The 15,517-nt window shown below is 35.2% G+C and overlaps 2 protein-coding genes across 5 annotated transcripts; both read left to right on the top strand.

The window, feature by feature from the left end:
* Nucleotides 1-1,644: 1,644 nt before the first annotated feature.
* Nucleotides 1,645-7,576, top strand: LOC147867879 (uncharacterized). Of its 2 annotated transcripts, none has more exons than XM_087315783.1 (8): nt 1,645-1,818; nt 2,078-2,163; nt 5,815-5,890; nt 6,265-6,339; nt 6,444-6,565; nt 6,683-6,758; nt 6,886-6,945; nt 7,199-7,576. In XM_087315783.1, the coding sequence occupies exons 1-8, from the start codon at nt 1,714-1,716 to the stop codon at nt 7,325-7,327; spliced, it is 729 nt and encodes a 242-aa protein (XP_087171909.1). In that variant the 5' UTR covers nt 1,645-1,713; the 3' UTR covers nt 7,328-7,576. The 2 variants fall into 2 exon arrangements, with proteins under 2 accessions (XP_087171909.1, XP_087171908.1); XM_087315782.1 differs by having other exon boundaries at nt 5,752-5,890.
* Nucleotides 7,577-9,611: 2,035 nt separating this feature from the next.
* Nucleotides 9,612-13,719, top strand: LOC147867878 (pseudouridine synthase and archaeosine transglycosylase (PUA) domain-containing protein). 3 transcript variants are annotated; one of them, XM_087315781.1, is made up of 8 exons: nt 9,612-9,707; nt 9,984-10,065; nt 10,668-10,735; nt 10,842-10,939; nt 11,034-11,170; nt 12,708-12,775; nt 13,079-13,142; nt 13,359-13,719. In XM_087315781.1, exons 1-8 carry the CDS (start codon nt 9,697-9,699, stop codon nt 13,374-13,376), a joined length of 546 nt encoding a protein of 181 aa, XP_087171907.1. In that variant the 5' UTR covers nt 9,612-9,696; the 3' UTR covers nt 13,377-13,719. The 3 variants fall into 3 exon arrangements, with proteins under 3 accessions (XP_087171907.1, XP_087171905.1, XP_087171906.1); XM_087315779.1 differs by having other exon boundaries at nt 13,079-13,156; nt 13,374-13,719; XM_087315780.1 differs by having other exon boundaries at nt 9,682-9,707; nt 9,990-10,065; nt 13,079-13,156; nt 13,374-13,719.
* The last annotated feature ends 1,798 nt before the right edge of the window (nt 13,720-15,517 follow it).

Here is a 15,517-nt window from a genome sequence, read left to right as displayed (position 1 = left end):
GAATTTGTCCAATGCGAACAATAGTCAAGGTTGCATTGCTAGTTGTTTGGCAAATACATGGTCATTGAACAATGTAAGGATGTATCTTGTAGTTTAGGATAAGTGATCATCCAAAAACTACAAGACACTATCTGTATGCATGTATGTGGTGTCAACAATAAGTTGGAAACAAGGGTAAAACCCATGGTTCCACTTTCATGATTGTTATGACTCTACGTGACTTTTGAAAAAATCTCAGATGACATGAAATAGTGTCCATGTTGATGTTGCCACAAACTACAACTTTGGATGTGCATCAATGTCACTCACTAATAAAATAAATGTAATTGATCACAATGTATACTATCAGATGTTAATATATGCGAGCAAATATTATCGTGGAATCCTAATTAGTCCCTAATCACGGTAATCCTACAAAGTTAATATCTAAATATTTGAAAAGTCACATCATTTGAATGGTCAAAGAAGGAGAATAGTCACATGTAGTTAATAGGGAAATTGGCGATCCTAGCATTGTTGAAAATGCTCTTTACAAGATGAATTATGTTTATAAAAGTAATACGAGCATTCTCACGAAATAAACGCACACCATGTTCGCTACCTAAAAAGGTTTCATGCTTGTCCTAGATTATACACTCTTCCTCATTGTTTGTTTAGTGTCAAATCTCTTGGCATGGGTCCAATGGATTTTCATGTGGGTACTCAATCTCAACTATCCATCATAATGTTGAACTACCAACGCCGCATACAAGAAACTGAAAAAGGTTCACGAATTATGTGCTTTATATATACATGCCACCACATCAATGTGGGAAGGATGTTTTTTAGTCCCACTTTCTTTGTTTTCACATCCAATGCTTTAGCGTGACATCAAAGTTTGAGCACAAAGAATAGAACAAGCCATGAAAACCCCATAAAAAAACTAATTGAGGCAATGTCTTCAAGAGATTTGTTATTTCTACTTTCCACTACGCATAACAAATCAATGACTATATTTAGGCAAAGTAGTACACAACATAATCTCTAACCAAAACAACAAGAAACGTATTGTATTAGCATGCACATGAGCCGCAAAAACAAGCAAGCATGCAAAAGCACAAATCGTCACTCTTTGAGGCAGATGATATTTGTTTTTTAAAGTATCGACTTATTCATAAAGTGGTACAGGAGCGAAGATCGAGAGTGCATGGTTTTTTTTCAAAAGCTAATCACAAAGGGCCGAACAATCAGCACACGCGGAGCTCCCAACGGACCAACAAGAACAGGCTCGATACAGATATTTTGATTGCTGTGATGGGGGCGACCTACCGGCCAGTGTGAAACGGACGAAACAACGAGTGTGTGAGTTGACGACCTGGGGCCCTTTCGAGCCCCCACCCTATCTATCTATCTATGTGTGTGTGTGTGTATATATATATATATATATATAATTTATTTATTTATATATCACAACAAAAGATGGTTCCAACAGGAGGGCCAGGGCCATGTGACATACACCAACAAAACTATCACATATACATATTATATGCCTTCATGTTTATTCTAAAAAACTATAGAGCTAGTTTTGGAATTAAAGCTTATAATCAATCATCTGTCTCCCCCATAGCACTTTTTTTTTTTTAGAAGGAGAAAGACTGAGCAAGAGATACCACCAGAAAGAGAGATAAAAAAAAACAACAACAAAGATTAGATAGATTAGGGTTTTCCGTAAGAATGACCTTGCAGGCTCTTTTCATCTCCTTCGTTGAAGAACTTCCATGGGCTCAGCCCATGCTCTGGTTCTGTTCTGCTCTTCTTGGCATCCTTGCTTGTAGAACTGTAAGTGGAAAAAAGAAGAAGCAAAAACACCTTTCTTCTTTGATATTTTTAGCAGTATATCCGATTGGTCTATTCTTTTTATGTATCCTAATTTGTATTTCAATTATTATTCCCCTCCATTCTCTGCTTACTTTAAAAATAAATAAATTCTATTGCTTTCCTTAAACGTGTTGTTTGGTTTCTTTTCTTTTCTTTTCTTACATTCTGCTTAGTTCTCTCTTGATTTCCTTAATATTCCGTGCTTCTTCTTGGATTATAGATTTACAAGGCAATGAGAGTTGTCAGCCCCCTTTTTCCGCAGTATATCAAGCTCTCAAAAACTGAAAAGATCGAATGGGACAACAGGTCAGTCATATTCATGTGATATTTCCATATATATATATGTATCCATGTATGTGGGATATCCGCCTTTCTGAGGCATATTCTCCCTTACTACATTATCATGAAAGTGATGGAGGTGTTGTGTGTATAAGAGAACTCAAAAATAACACAAATATATCTCATAAGGAATGATTACAAGACAAAACCCAATGCAAGAACTTAATTTGAAGCCGTAATTTTGATACAAGACCTATTTGCTCATTGTGGCATCAACTGGACCATCCAAGCTTGTAAAAATTTGAATTATTGATTCAGCTGGTTTCTCTTTGTCGAACCAAATCCCTGTTGTGCTTGCTTCACTTTTTTTATCTTCTTTCTTTTCATCTTTTTGCACTCTGTAGCTGAGGTACTAAGCATTTAGCAAGGCTTGCTTTGGCATCCACCAGGCTGTCTCAACTTGTCGAAGTCCAAATTCTTGATCCAATGTATTATTCTTCCTCGGACCATTTAATACCCTCTTTTCTTGTTTCTTTTCTTCCCTCGTGCTTTGATTACTTCGTTATCCTGAGTTCCTGATACTCTTTCATGTCTAGGCTTCTTTTGGCATTGGTTTGTGGATCCTTTTGCACAGCTTCCATGAATTCATTGGCTGATAATTGCTTAGACACCATGCTATGGTAGAAAAGCATCTTCAATATTCATGTAAACTGTCTTGGAAATGTGCCAAATATTCTAGTCAGAAAGGGGTCTTATTATCCAAAACTTGTTTAAGGTTTAGCCAAGACCAAAATTTTGTACTACCTAAATTCTCATATCTTTGTAATACGTAAAAAATGTAACTTCACTAACTTGATTCACAGTACTTTACACAATTACATCACAATTTGTTCACAATCCAGTAAGAGAAGGAGAAACCAACATTTCCATGCATTCTTCACTCTTAATGAAAGCCAAATTTTAGGAATTACGCTTGGCAGGTTTTCAAGACTGTTTTTGTACAAGATGAATATTTCAATCATTCAAGAGTTTTTTCTGATTCAACTTTCCTTACAACTAGTGTTGTCCTTGAATCTCAATCATTCTTAACATAATTAGTCAAGGTTCAAAATTATCATATCAGGTTTGCTCCTCAAATTAGGGAATGATCATGAAGGAAAAACACTCCAACCTAGGAAACGAAGTGGAAACACACTCCAACGTATGACACACCCTTTATACATGGAGGCATACATACATATGTTGTATATATTACGTATGTAATACAAATAGAACTTATAACAACTCAAATGTCTAATTTTGGATTTTAAACTTCTATAGAGAGAAATATATTAGATACGACAGAGACAGACTAGAAATCGTGGTATGTGGATTGCAAGTTGAGCTTTCCTTTGAAGGATATTCTATAATAAAAGAGTTCCATTGAAAATCATGTGATAGGGGTATATGTAGGTATAGAAGTCTGATGGCAAGTGAGTCTGGTCAATGGAACATCCAAAGATTTGAGCACTGGAGAAGTCTTATATCATTGATAAACACATACAACTTAGTGTCACATCCAAAAAGCTAGACTGGTCTTGAATAAAGGAAGTTGACACCCTATTGACCCCCAAAGATTGATGCCTCTTTTGGTATTTTATTTTCTTGATGGTCAATAAAAGAAGATACAATATTGTAGAGCCCAAAACCTATAACCCACATGTAAGCCTATTTAAGCCACCGTAACCCACATGTAAGCCTCTAAGATACTCTCCACCGAGCATGATTGAAAAGAAAGAAAGAAAATTATAAAGCTCATGGATCTAGGTCCTAACATGTCTTTCAATTATAAAGCTTGTTAATTTCTAGTTCCATATCAGAAGAAGTTTGTTTGAATAAGGCAAATCTTGCTCATGCCATCTATTGGCACATTATCAAAAACATATCTTAACCCAACCACTCATGTATAACCTTTAAAGGACTTTACATAGGGCCTAACTAAATGTCACCTCAGAAGGCATCAGGCGTTTTTATTAGGTGCACACATTGAACCCAATCCTAACTAGACTAACTACATGTTTGATCCCCAATCTTCCAAGTTTGCTCCTCTGCTCTAGAGACCATTGGCCCTCCACTGTTTGACACTAGCTATGATGCAATGTCTTCTTGTTGGGGCAAGTAATAAAAACGGAATTAATCAAAGAATGTCATAAAAGAACTATCATAACACCTCAGGGTGACATATCCTTCCTCATGAAACGATGCAAGTGACCTCTCAATTGTATATCTACGATACATGTGAATGGATGGCATTGGACTATAGTGTTTAACTCATCTCTTTACATGAATTGTTATCAAGCACAAATCGACAAAAACATATCTCTAGTTTGAGCTAAAGTATTTGCATGTTTTTGGAGAACTGGACGATAATGAGGATGGCTGACATGTATTTAAAGAAGTCTGCAAAGTGTTCTTAACTAAAGCTAAACAATACCAACCTCAATAGCATTGTATGGACAAAACCGAATAGCCGAATGCTCATGAAGTTAACTTTACTAAGCTTACTTTAGTGACGTTTGGTGCTAATTGAAAGGGCTCTAACTCCATCCTCTTTGCATCCATTGAATTGAAATCGGTAAATATCTAGTATATTCACCAATTTACTTTTCTTTCTTCATGTGCCAAAATCTGTTCCAAATCAAGAATTTCATCCGATTCTATAACTTCATTTTGTTCTTCAAAATAGCATAACCTCTGGTGCATCAACCATAAAGGGCATACGAAGGCCATATAGAATATATTTTGTATCCAAGTAATCTTAACTAGTATAGCTACATCATGTGTCTTCTGAAAATAAATCTTCCTTGCCTTTTGTTTTCCTTAGGCTTGGATATTCAAAGAGCACGAGTACCCAAAGAAGCTCATAATGCTGAGAATCTACTGCATTCTTTCGTTTAGTTTCTTTTTAAGTGTAAAGTTAACCTTGTATATGCTTGTGCAGCATCTTTTTTATACTTTTCTGCCTAAAACATTCTTTGTATGGAAAATGAGAGAGACTTTCTTCTCTTTATATCTCAAAGTAGCTTTGCTGCTTGATATATGCACGGTATTATTGATGTCTGCCGAAAACATCCTTTGTATGAAAAATGAATGAAACTCTCTTCTCTCTCTCTCTCTCTCTCTCTCTCTCTCTCTCTCTCTCTCTCTCTCTCTCTCTCTCTCTCTCTCTCTCTCTCTCTCTCTCTCTCTCTCTCTCTCGCGATTATCTCGAAAGGGGCCTTCCTTGTTAATGTATGCGCAGTATTAGTATAGAGGCATATTACTGGTTGATGTACTTCATAAATACTTCGAATTGCATCTTACGGAAAATCACAGAAGATTGATTTTTTATATTTAGATGGACTGGAAAATTGGATAATACCTGGATTACTGTTTCTGGTCTCTGTTCTCTCTATTAAGTTGTTTAATGCCCATCCTTTTTTACCAAAGAGTATAGATTTATATTTCCAAAACCTTTTGTGGCTACTTTTCATATTAGGCCCAAAATTAAGAACATTTTTGGAAATTTCCCCATGTTACCAGCCACACATGGAAATAAATGTTAGATTGTAAAATGATCTGCCAAATGCTCTGCAGGGGATTCTCTACAGCGCATGCTATAATGATTTCTGCAGCTGCAATATATTTTCTCTTTTTCAGCGAACTTTTCAAAGACGAAGCCCCATATGGTCCTGTGAGCTTTCGTAACTCAACATCATCGCAAATGGTTTTAGGGGTAAGACTGTTATTCTTCATTAGAATTTAAACCACAATATCCCAAATATTACAAAATTTATTGGAATAACCCCTTTGCCCTTATTAAAATTTGGATATTTACCACAATACCCATAAATAATTTTAAAGTTCCAAGAATATGCCTCAGCAGTAAATGTTTCCACTGTAGTTGGGTGTCCTGGTAAATATCACAAGATGTTGGGGGCAAATATATTATAATAACAAGGTAGTCTAGTAATTTTTGGAATCTTAAAGGTAAATTATGGTGGATTTTGAAAGTTTCACAATGCTTCCACAATTTTTTCCTTAAATGTAAGTTCATGCATTAAGAAGGTTGTATGCATTAGTTTTACACATTATTTGAACTGATTCCAGATATCCTTTGGCTACTTCATTTCTGACTTGGCAATGATCTTATGGTTCTATCCAACATTGGGTGGTAATGAATACGTATGTTTTAAGGGAACAATTTAATTTTTTTTCACCAAATAGTCAAATTGATTTTTTTCCTTCAAATCCTAAAAAGCGGTTTCTATATTGGACCTTGGGCACAGGTTATACATCATTTGCTATCTATGGTGTCTTTATCTGTGGCTCTGTATAGTGGCCATGGAAACTACTATATTTATATGGTGCTGCTCTCAGAGATTACTACCCCATTTGTCAACTTAAGATGGTTCGGCTCCTTTTTTTAATTATTTTTTACTGTTTTTATTTTTGCATTTTGCTTTTTCAATACTTAGGGTAGAAAAACAAAATAAAGGATTTACTTTTTTTGATGAGAATGATGCAGGTATCTGAGTGTTGCTGGAATGAAAGACACAAGTTCCTATGTGATCAATGGAGTTTTCTTATTCTTTGGATGGATGGTATGGCCTTTTACAACACTTAGATTCCCTGTTTCTAGCTAATACACGAAGTTTGCTACACGAAAGTTTGCTACAAATATTGCTACACGGAAGTTTAATGGTTATCTAACAAATTTGGATGAACCAGATGGCAAGAGTTGTTCTCTTTATATACTTCTTCATCCATCTTTATGTCCATTATGATCAGGTATACCAAACAAACAAAAAGCTTTCTTTAGAGAAAAAAGGAAGATAAAAACTTTCGCTAAAAAGAAAAAACTCTATCTAGGTAGTTTCTTAATTATACTATTGTTTGATAAAATCAAATGTTTCATATAAAATGTTTTGTTTTGGATAAAAAGCAAGTCGTTTTTTAAAAAACCGTCAATTGAAATAAATAGACAAATTTCATAATGCTCATCTTTGATTGTATCTGGTTTTGATTTTGATTCTGATGACAGGTCAAATTAATGTCGTCAGCTGCATTCTGTTGTATAATGACGATACCCCCCTGTTTGGCAGTTCTGAATCTTGGTTGGTTCTACAAAGTTTCGAAGGGAATGCTAAAAACCCTATCGAAAAAGGCATAATTGAGATAAATATGCATTCTTAGTGGGCTCTATCCATGGCTTGTCATTGGCCAAAATTATCAAGCATTGCGCAGTACTAGTAAAAGATGAACATATGATATAGATAAGAAAAGTACTCTTGCATATGCTAGGATACATTATTGTTTTACCACTAACGTGGTTGTACATAAAGGGGTCAAGGAAAATAAATCTATTTGTAATTGTAACCTTAGAACTACATATAGTAAAAAGAAATGTGTTCGATTGGTAGATTGTTATTGTGTATTATTGTAACCTGGTTGATATTAACCGGGTCAAGGGAAAAGTGTCAAGGTTTACACCTTTGAATCACAGTTTTTTTTATCATCTTTGTTGGTTCATAGGTTGCCTACCAATTATTGGTAGTTTAGTGGTATGGGCTTAATTCAATTGGTCTAAATTCAAATTTGTTCATATGCTACACGTAGCATATTTTTGTCAAAATTTTCCTTTTGGGTGTTTAAATTTTATATGAAAGTAGTGGATATCCCCTTGATTGCCAAGAGCTCATCATCTGCGAAATTGTTAGCTATTTAAACCCAAATTTTGTATGACGAGGGACAAAAGATATTGCTAAAACACTTTTGAGTGAACATTTTGTGTAAGCTCTAGCTAGCCTTGAGCTCCTCGCACACTCTTAATATGTAATGCTATATCACATTCAGTGTTGCATAGAATCAAGGTTTTTTGTCATTGGTGGATCCACATCTCTTTTGCTATATATTTGTATCCTTATACAACTTGGGGGAGAGTTGTATATTGATTGATTTGTCTTATGTATCCCACGTGGTGTGGTTTTAGTAGTGATATCATCATCATCTCTCCCTTTAGAACATAATTCATAAATAGGAGACACACAACTTGAGCTGAAATGCATCTCCCCCTAGAAGAAGAGTATGGGTTTAGGTGACAAACCCTAAACCTCCTATGGAGCTTAACCAAGAAAACCATCTCCCTTTATGGGAAGAAGCGTTTGGAAATTAGGCAAGTGAAGATTGGTCATATTAAGCATTTATAATTACCCTAATAATATGTGTGAAATATTACCTACATGGCAATGCAACTTTATGTGGTATCATGAGGTATGATTAAATGGCAAACTCTAATTTAAGACGGCTTATACGTAGACCATTCAATAGATTTTTTGATACGTACACAAATTGAACAACAATTGGAGTAAAACCTCATGCAAATATTTGTTATGTTGCTCATCCCACAAACAATGTTATGATTTTAGTTCAAGATGTCAAAGTTTCAACGATCTTCAACATTTACTTAGCAATGTTGAGTTTGTCTATAAAGAGAGCAAGCTATTTGTCCACAACTAGGGAAAACCAATACATGGTAGACAAAATATAATGACCCATATGTGTACCCATACCTCATTTACACTCATTTACAAAAGGCGATATTTGTGAATTCCTTCACATCATTACACACCAATGTACATGCCAATAAAGAGTCCTTTAAAACCTAAGCGAGCAAGCTATCATACTTTCAAATCTTACTGCAATCTCAACAAACTTAAGGGATAAGAGACATAGGGTGGGCGAGGTTTAGAGAATGATTTTACACCTTTCTTGATGGAATGAATCAAGAAACTAAGTAAAGTTATTCTCACATTGACATTCACATAATACATGGCGATGTTCCTCAAAGTTCGGGTGAAACCCATAAAACTCGAGGATTCAATCACACTTCATAGGAACATGGCTAAAGTAAAGAGAATCCAAGTGCATGACCTTAGCAAGAAAATGTAAAAAGGCAAATAAAAAGAAAAATCAAAATCCTTACTTCTACGTGGGCACCCAACATGCACACAATGCTCCAATAGATGGAATGTGCCGACACTACTCGAGTTACCCAAGGATGATATGATGTGCAGATGCATTCAGGGTCAAGATGAGGTTGAATGAGGATGGCAAAGGAGTGGAAAATTGAAAAAAATGCAACACTACTTCTTGGCACTCATGTATGTATGTATGTATGTATGTATGTATGTATACAAATCGAAGACGCCTTCCGCAATTGCACACTTTGGGCATAGCCTCCCTCTGTAACTCTGTCAAAGGGCGAGTTTACGTTTCACACTACGGTGTGAAGCATTGACGGCCATCACGCTATCTATATGCATTATTATTTCACGATCCCTGAGTCCGAGATCTATTTTTTTACACCAAATCTCTAATTCTCACTACTCATCTACATACATACATAAAGACACACTTCCCCTTCTCCATCCTTTTTCTTCTTCTTCTTTTTGTTGGGTTTTGTTAGGACCTATTTTTTACACCAAATCTCTGATTCTCACTACTCATTCCCTGCGGAAGACACACAGACACGTGCACACGATGTTCAAGAAGTAAGTCTTTCTCTCTCTCTCTCTCTCTCTCTCTCTCTCTCTATGTTCTGTCTTATGTTGTCTCAGAGAGAGAAAGATCTGAAATGAACCTTGAGGCTCCTGTACATCCGTGTATCTTTGGCATTATTATTGCTTAGAATAAAGAGGATGATAGTGGCTTTGGGTTTTTGAATGTGTTCAATTCTACTTGTGTTTTATGAATGCATCATTCATTGTTGTTCACAAAAGCTCCCAGAAGTCTGGTTTGGAATTTGAATATTAATAATGCATTCACAGGTTTAGTCATGAGGAAGTCTCGGGTCAAAATCAAGTGAAGGCATCTGTACAAAGGAGAATTCGTCAGAGTATTGCTGGGGAGGTATATATATATATATGTTTTGCAAATAGAGTATGTGTCTTTGATTTGGAGATATGAGGAATATTTTGATCTACTAGAGATATTTAATCTGTATCATGCAAAATAACAGAAGCCTATGTTCAGGCATTGCGCGAACCTGCTTTGAATTTGCTAATTTGTTGCATCGTGGTAAATGGTGGGCTTTATTACACTTTCATATAGTGCACTATTAATAAAGCCATTATCTTAGCAGGTAAACCTAGTTTCAAAATGATAAAGAAAGTTAATTTCCATGATAATAGGAATGTTTTGGTGATTCCATGAACTGGCCTGGCAATTAATAGGTTACGATTACACTTCATCCTTTTGTCCTATTGCTCTTAACTAATTGCTAGGTATTACTTATGATACTTTTAAGGTCAAAAGTTTTTAGTTTCTTGGTGATTCCAAAGACTAGCCAGGCAATTAATAGGTTACAATTGCAGTTCACCCTTTTGACCTGTTGCTTTTCCCTCTTTGCGAGGGATTGATTACTTATGATACTTTGCGAGGTCGATTTCTTTAAGTTTTTGTTATTCATGTGTATTTGATCTATATTAACTTCTGGAATAATTTAATGCTAGTATCCAGAATTGGAACCGATACTTGATGACATACTGCCCAAGAAGTCACCACTCATCGTTGCGAAATGGTAGTAACCATTGTTTTTTGTGTTTTAGTTCGTTCGACATAATTGAAGCATGTGCGTACGATTTTTCTTGAGAGTTAAATGAAATCTTATTCATTCTTTTGCACAGTCAGAACCATGTAAACCTGGTGGTAGTGAACAATGTACCACTGTTTTTCAATATTCGAGATGGACCCTACATGCCAACATTACGACTCTTGCACCAATGTAAGTCTAAATGAAGAATTTTGATCCAAGTCTATCAGCTGAAGAATCCTCAGCTCCCGCCCTTGATATATTTATGATTGTTCATGTTTTGTAGATCCATCAATAATGAAGATATTTAGAGTTGATAGAGGAGCTATCAAATTTGTACTTTCTGGAGCAAATATTATGTGCCCTGGCTTGACATCCCCTGGTGGCTCACTGGATGAAAGTGTAGAAGCCGAGTCCCCTGTGGTAAGATTGTACTCCAGATAACCCCATCTCACTTTTTTCCCTTAGTTTTATCGCTCAGATTTTGTAGAATTTTGCTGCATTTATGACTAATTCTTTTATATCTAATAGTCAGTCTTATATGGTTTGCTGCTTTTGTCATCTGTTCTTAAACCTTCAAGATACATCAGGCCCTCGTATAAAATTCCTGGTTTATTCATCTATTGATTAAGAATAGGTTTCTTGAAATATAAATTATTGGACTAAATGAAATATTCTCTTTCAATAGGAAAAAACCACAATTCTTTTTACAGAGGTTCCCGAAAGCTGTTTCCTGTAATATGAAATGTTCTCTTTTGTTAGGAAAAAACCAGATGTTCGTTTTACAATGAGGTCAAAAAAATGAAAGTTCTTATTTATGTTTTTCAAAACTTATCCATCCAATTGTAAATTGCTACCTCTGTTCTCTCTTTCTTCCCCTTGAATAAATGGCTTTACAACAAAGGAAGTTCATTGTTTCCTGGCCTTGCTTGTCATGTTTGACCATGTCCAACATAACACATACTTGAGCAACCCACCTTGGTGGTTTTGACATCCATGTCACCAATGGATGTGTGTGAAGCAGCAAACCTGTGTAATGCACGGGACTCACATGATTAACCGAATCGACTAATAATCAACGAATATCAAATAAATTATTGATAAACAATCATTAATGAACAAGCTCATCAATATCAATCTTTGATACCAAATATTATGAGTCAAAATATTAATGGTAAGCACTGAATATTTAGATTAAGAAAAGAATGGTTTAAGGGTTCTTAAGCACACTGACCACCCCAGACCCAAAGGACGAGATGAACTTTGCCTCACCAACACATTAGGCTCCCAGATCACCACGTGTCACCACACCCTCTAATCCTACCCTTAAACCATTAAGATTAGCTTTTTTGTCTACAAGTAATCAACATTGGGGAAACCATAATGTCATGTGTTCAACCCCCTACATTTCATAAGGCCATCTAGTAAATGAGTGAGAGCAGTGAGATTTGAACTTAGGTGTGCATTTATTAAAAACATGGTTTAGCATTAGGGCATAGACTGGGAGGAGAGAGAGGTCATCAATACAACAAGAAAGAACGTTAAAAAGAATCTTATTGTCTAATCAAAAAGTGGAGGAAAACTGAGGAGGTGGTGCAGGCAAGAGCGCAACAGAGGTAACACAAGTTGAAAGGGGTTCTCCTATGGCCATTTGTATATCATTATGGTCTTCCAGATATCTTCCACCCAAGGAAAGTAGTATGCAATCTTGTGTTTTGCTACATAAGGCACATGCTGTTGCTTGTATAACATTTCACTGTTTTTTCTTTGCTTGATTTTCCATGGAGAATCTTGTAGTGATTGTGTAACCATGCAATCTATTTCTGTATCTTGTCTTCTTGTATTTGTATCATAAAACACCTTTTACTAGAAAGAAAGATATATTGATATCTTTTAATGGGCCAAATTGCTCTATTACACTGAAAAAAGATATTAATTCTAATTTTTTGCATGCATATAGTGTATCATGGCAGAAGGCAAGCAACATGCTGTGGCAATTGGGTTCACAAAACTCTCTGCCAAGGACATGTAAGAAAATAACAGAAGTATTGAATAGATCTTAGAATTTGTCATCAAATTCTTTTGTACTTCGTAGTTTGAAACATGAAGTTTCTTATATGTCTCTATTTCACATACAGTAGATGCACCACTGCTTGGTGCACATGTATGTAAAGTCATTGTGTGTATTGAACATGAGCAACAATATGGATCTGCCATTTACCAGCCATAACAGAAAACAGTGCATAACCTACTATTTAGAGAACTTACAGAAGTTTGTTCATGTGAAAAGCATGCTAATGTATAACAGTATTTTCTTGCTTGGTTATGCAGAAAGTCTATTAATAAAGGAATAGGCATCGAAAACTTGCATTATCTCAATGATGGGTTGTGGAAGGTACAGAAATCTTTCTTTTATCATGGTTCCTCATAATATTTTGTGGTCACTTTTACAACCATTGCATTGTACCATTGTTTATGGATTTTATGCTTCAGGAAGTAAAATCTTATAGCAGTATTCTGAAGTGCATAACACATTTCATTTGGTATTGTTGTACTGATTTATATATACCATTCTTCCTGAGTAAGTAGCATGTTTCACTTATTTTTGCAGACAACTACGCTGAACTGAACATCCAACAATATCATAGATGACCAAAGCATCCAATATATGATGCGATATCATGTAATCTCCGAGTATTAGAAACAAATTTTGTGGCATAAGATAATTTGTTGAGACTAATGCTAACTTCATAAGAACAGTAGAATTTTGATGATGGTATGTACAGATGCTGTTGTCTATGAGTGTATATGTGCATTCTCACAGTACCTCCTTTAAAGAGATCACATCCATCTAAGATGTGTCTTAAGGTAAAAATCATATATATAGGAGCTTCAAGAATCAAAAGTAGTCATTTGGTATGTAATGTAAGGTAAAAATCATATATTAAGGTAAAAATGTGGGTGTTTTCTTTTTTGCTTACAACAATTTGATGTTTTCTTGGTCTATTCTCTTTGAATAGAGTTAAGAATGCGTTGCAAAAGGAACACACTAATATATCACGGCATAAAATGGCGAGTAAAACTTCTATCAATGTATAGAAATGGCAGTCTTCATGTATTGAAATTATTTTGAAAATGCTAATTTTTATATTTTTTCGTCTTCATTTAAAACAACGTCATTTTGTACAAGTTACATTAGATGATTTAGTTCACTAAATAATACACAATCTGGTGTAACATCTTGCACATTGTTTTTGAAAATAAAATATTTCTTTGTACAGTTTGATGGGCTTTACTTTACAATCAACTTTATAGAGTCAACTACCAACAAAGATATTGGGTCCGTGATTGATATGCCAACTTTTTCAAGGTGTTTGTGGTTGTTGATGCATATAGAAGATTAGAAGTGCTTGCTGATTAAGTGAGATGAGTGTATGAGGATTTGAGAAAGTGCTGTATGCGTTCAAAATTTTGTATTCATCGATGAACAGCCATGGAAGTGTTCGTTTCTCCAAGCTATCACACAATTGGGGGTCATATTTGGCATTTCCAAACTTCATATTGATCTCTGTGTTCCTACTAGGAAGGATTGTTCTTGCAAACCTTTTGATGGAAGTGAGTCATTGGATCTTTTGGAAGATCAAATTGTTATTCATTTTGAGGATGTTAATATTCTAGAGCTCCCCTTCATAATGATCAAGAAGTAGCATCAAAAAAAGTTTTACCCAAATGCACTAGATGGTCATGACATTGATGGGCACATTGATGTAAGGGGAGCTCATAGAAACGTTTATTCATGGGCAAAGCTACCAAGCATGGAACCTTCAATAAAGCTAATTGAGAATCATTTAGTTACTCAAACCAAGGACTAAAGATGAAGGGCATAGGACATCAACTATACTCCCATAGCTTTTGAACATTTGATTGTTCTATTGGGCAATCCTACACCAAGGAATAAGTATGAAGGACATATAACATCAACTATACTCCGTGTATCTTTTGAACATTTTGAGTTATTGTTATTGGAAAAGCTTGACAATTATTATGACCACTATTAAATATTTAGCTTTCAATATCAAATCTTACTCTAATTTATATAGAATTCATAATGGTTCAAAAGTGAGCAAAAGAGGATAAATGTTACTTATTATGTGGAATTAAAATCAATTTACCAGAGGCTCAAACTAGGTTGACATGAATTTGCAATGGTTCAAGCACGAAACAAAAAGAAGCAATTAATTATTGGGCTTAATACAATTCAAATAAGCAAGAATTCAAAATATCTTACTTGATTACACACTCAACCATTTAAAACCAATTGATTAACCACATCTAATGTAGCTAGAAGTCACAGGCAAATGTTTTGCACCCCTAATTACCATAATTAATTCATATCCACACTTCAAAATTGAAGCAATACTTTTGGGTAACCAATGAAAATCATGATTTAAAGTTATATTGATGAGTTATAATCATTAGTGATTCATTGAGATAAATGTAGAGCCTTCACTTAATGTTACCCAAGTTATACGAAGGAACCTTACTTGAGGTCAATACTTCGATACGTGCATAAACTATTCTTGGTCAAATGTGAAAATTACAATTTCTAGCATTGTTGATCGATTACGAGCAAGAATGACATTGGTAGACGTTGAGGCCTTAGGGTCAATATTACCCTTCCTTTTACCATTATCCTTGGCGGGAAGTTATTCTATCACGTGCGTGAACATGTGTGGTATATCAGGGATAAGCCAGTGAACGACAGTTTTA

The sequence above is a fragment of the Azolla caroliniana genome, unplaced genomic scaffold, assembly GCF_043228905.1.
Source record: "Azolla caroliniana isolate FFs.n. ecotype wild unplaced genomic scaffold, voAzoCaro1.0.p SCAF_2, whole genome shotgun sequence".
Classification (NCBI taxonomy): Eukaryota; Viridiplantae; Streptophyta; class Polypodiopsida; order Salviniales; family Salviniaceae; genus Azolla; species Azolla caroliniana.
The sequence above is the reverse complement of the archived record's forward strand: the minus strand, read 5'-3'. Positions and strand labels throughout refer to the sequence as shown.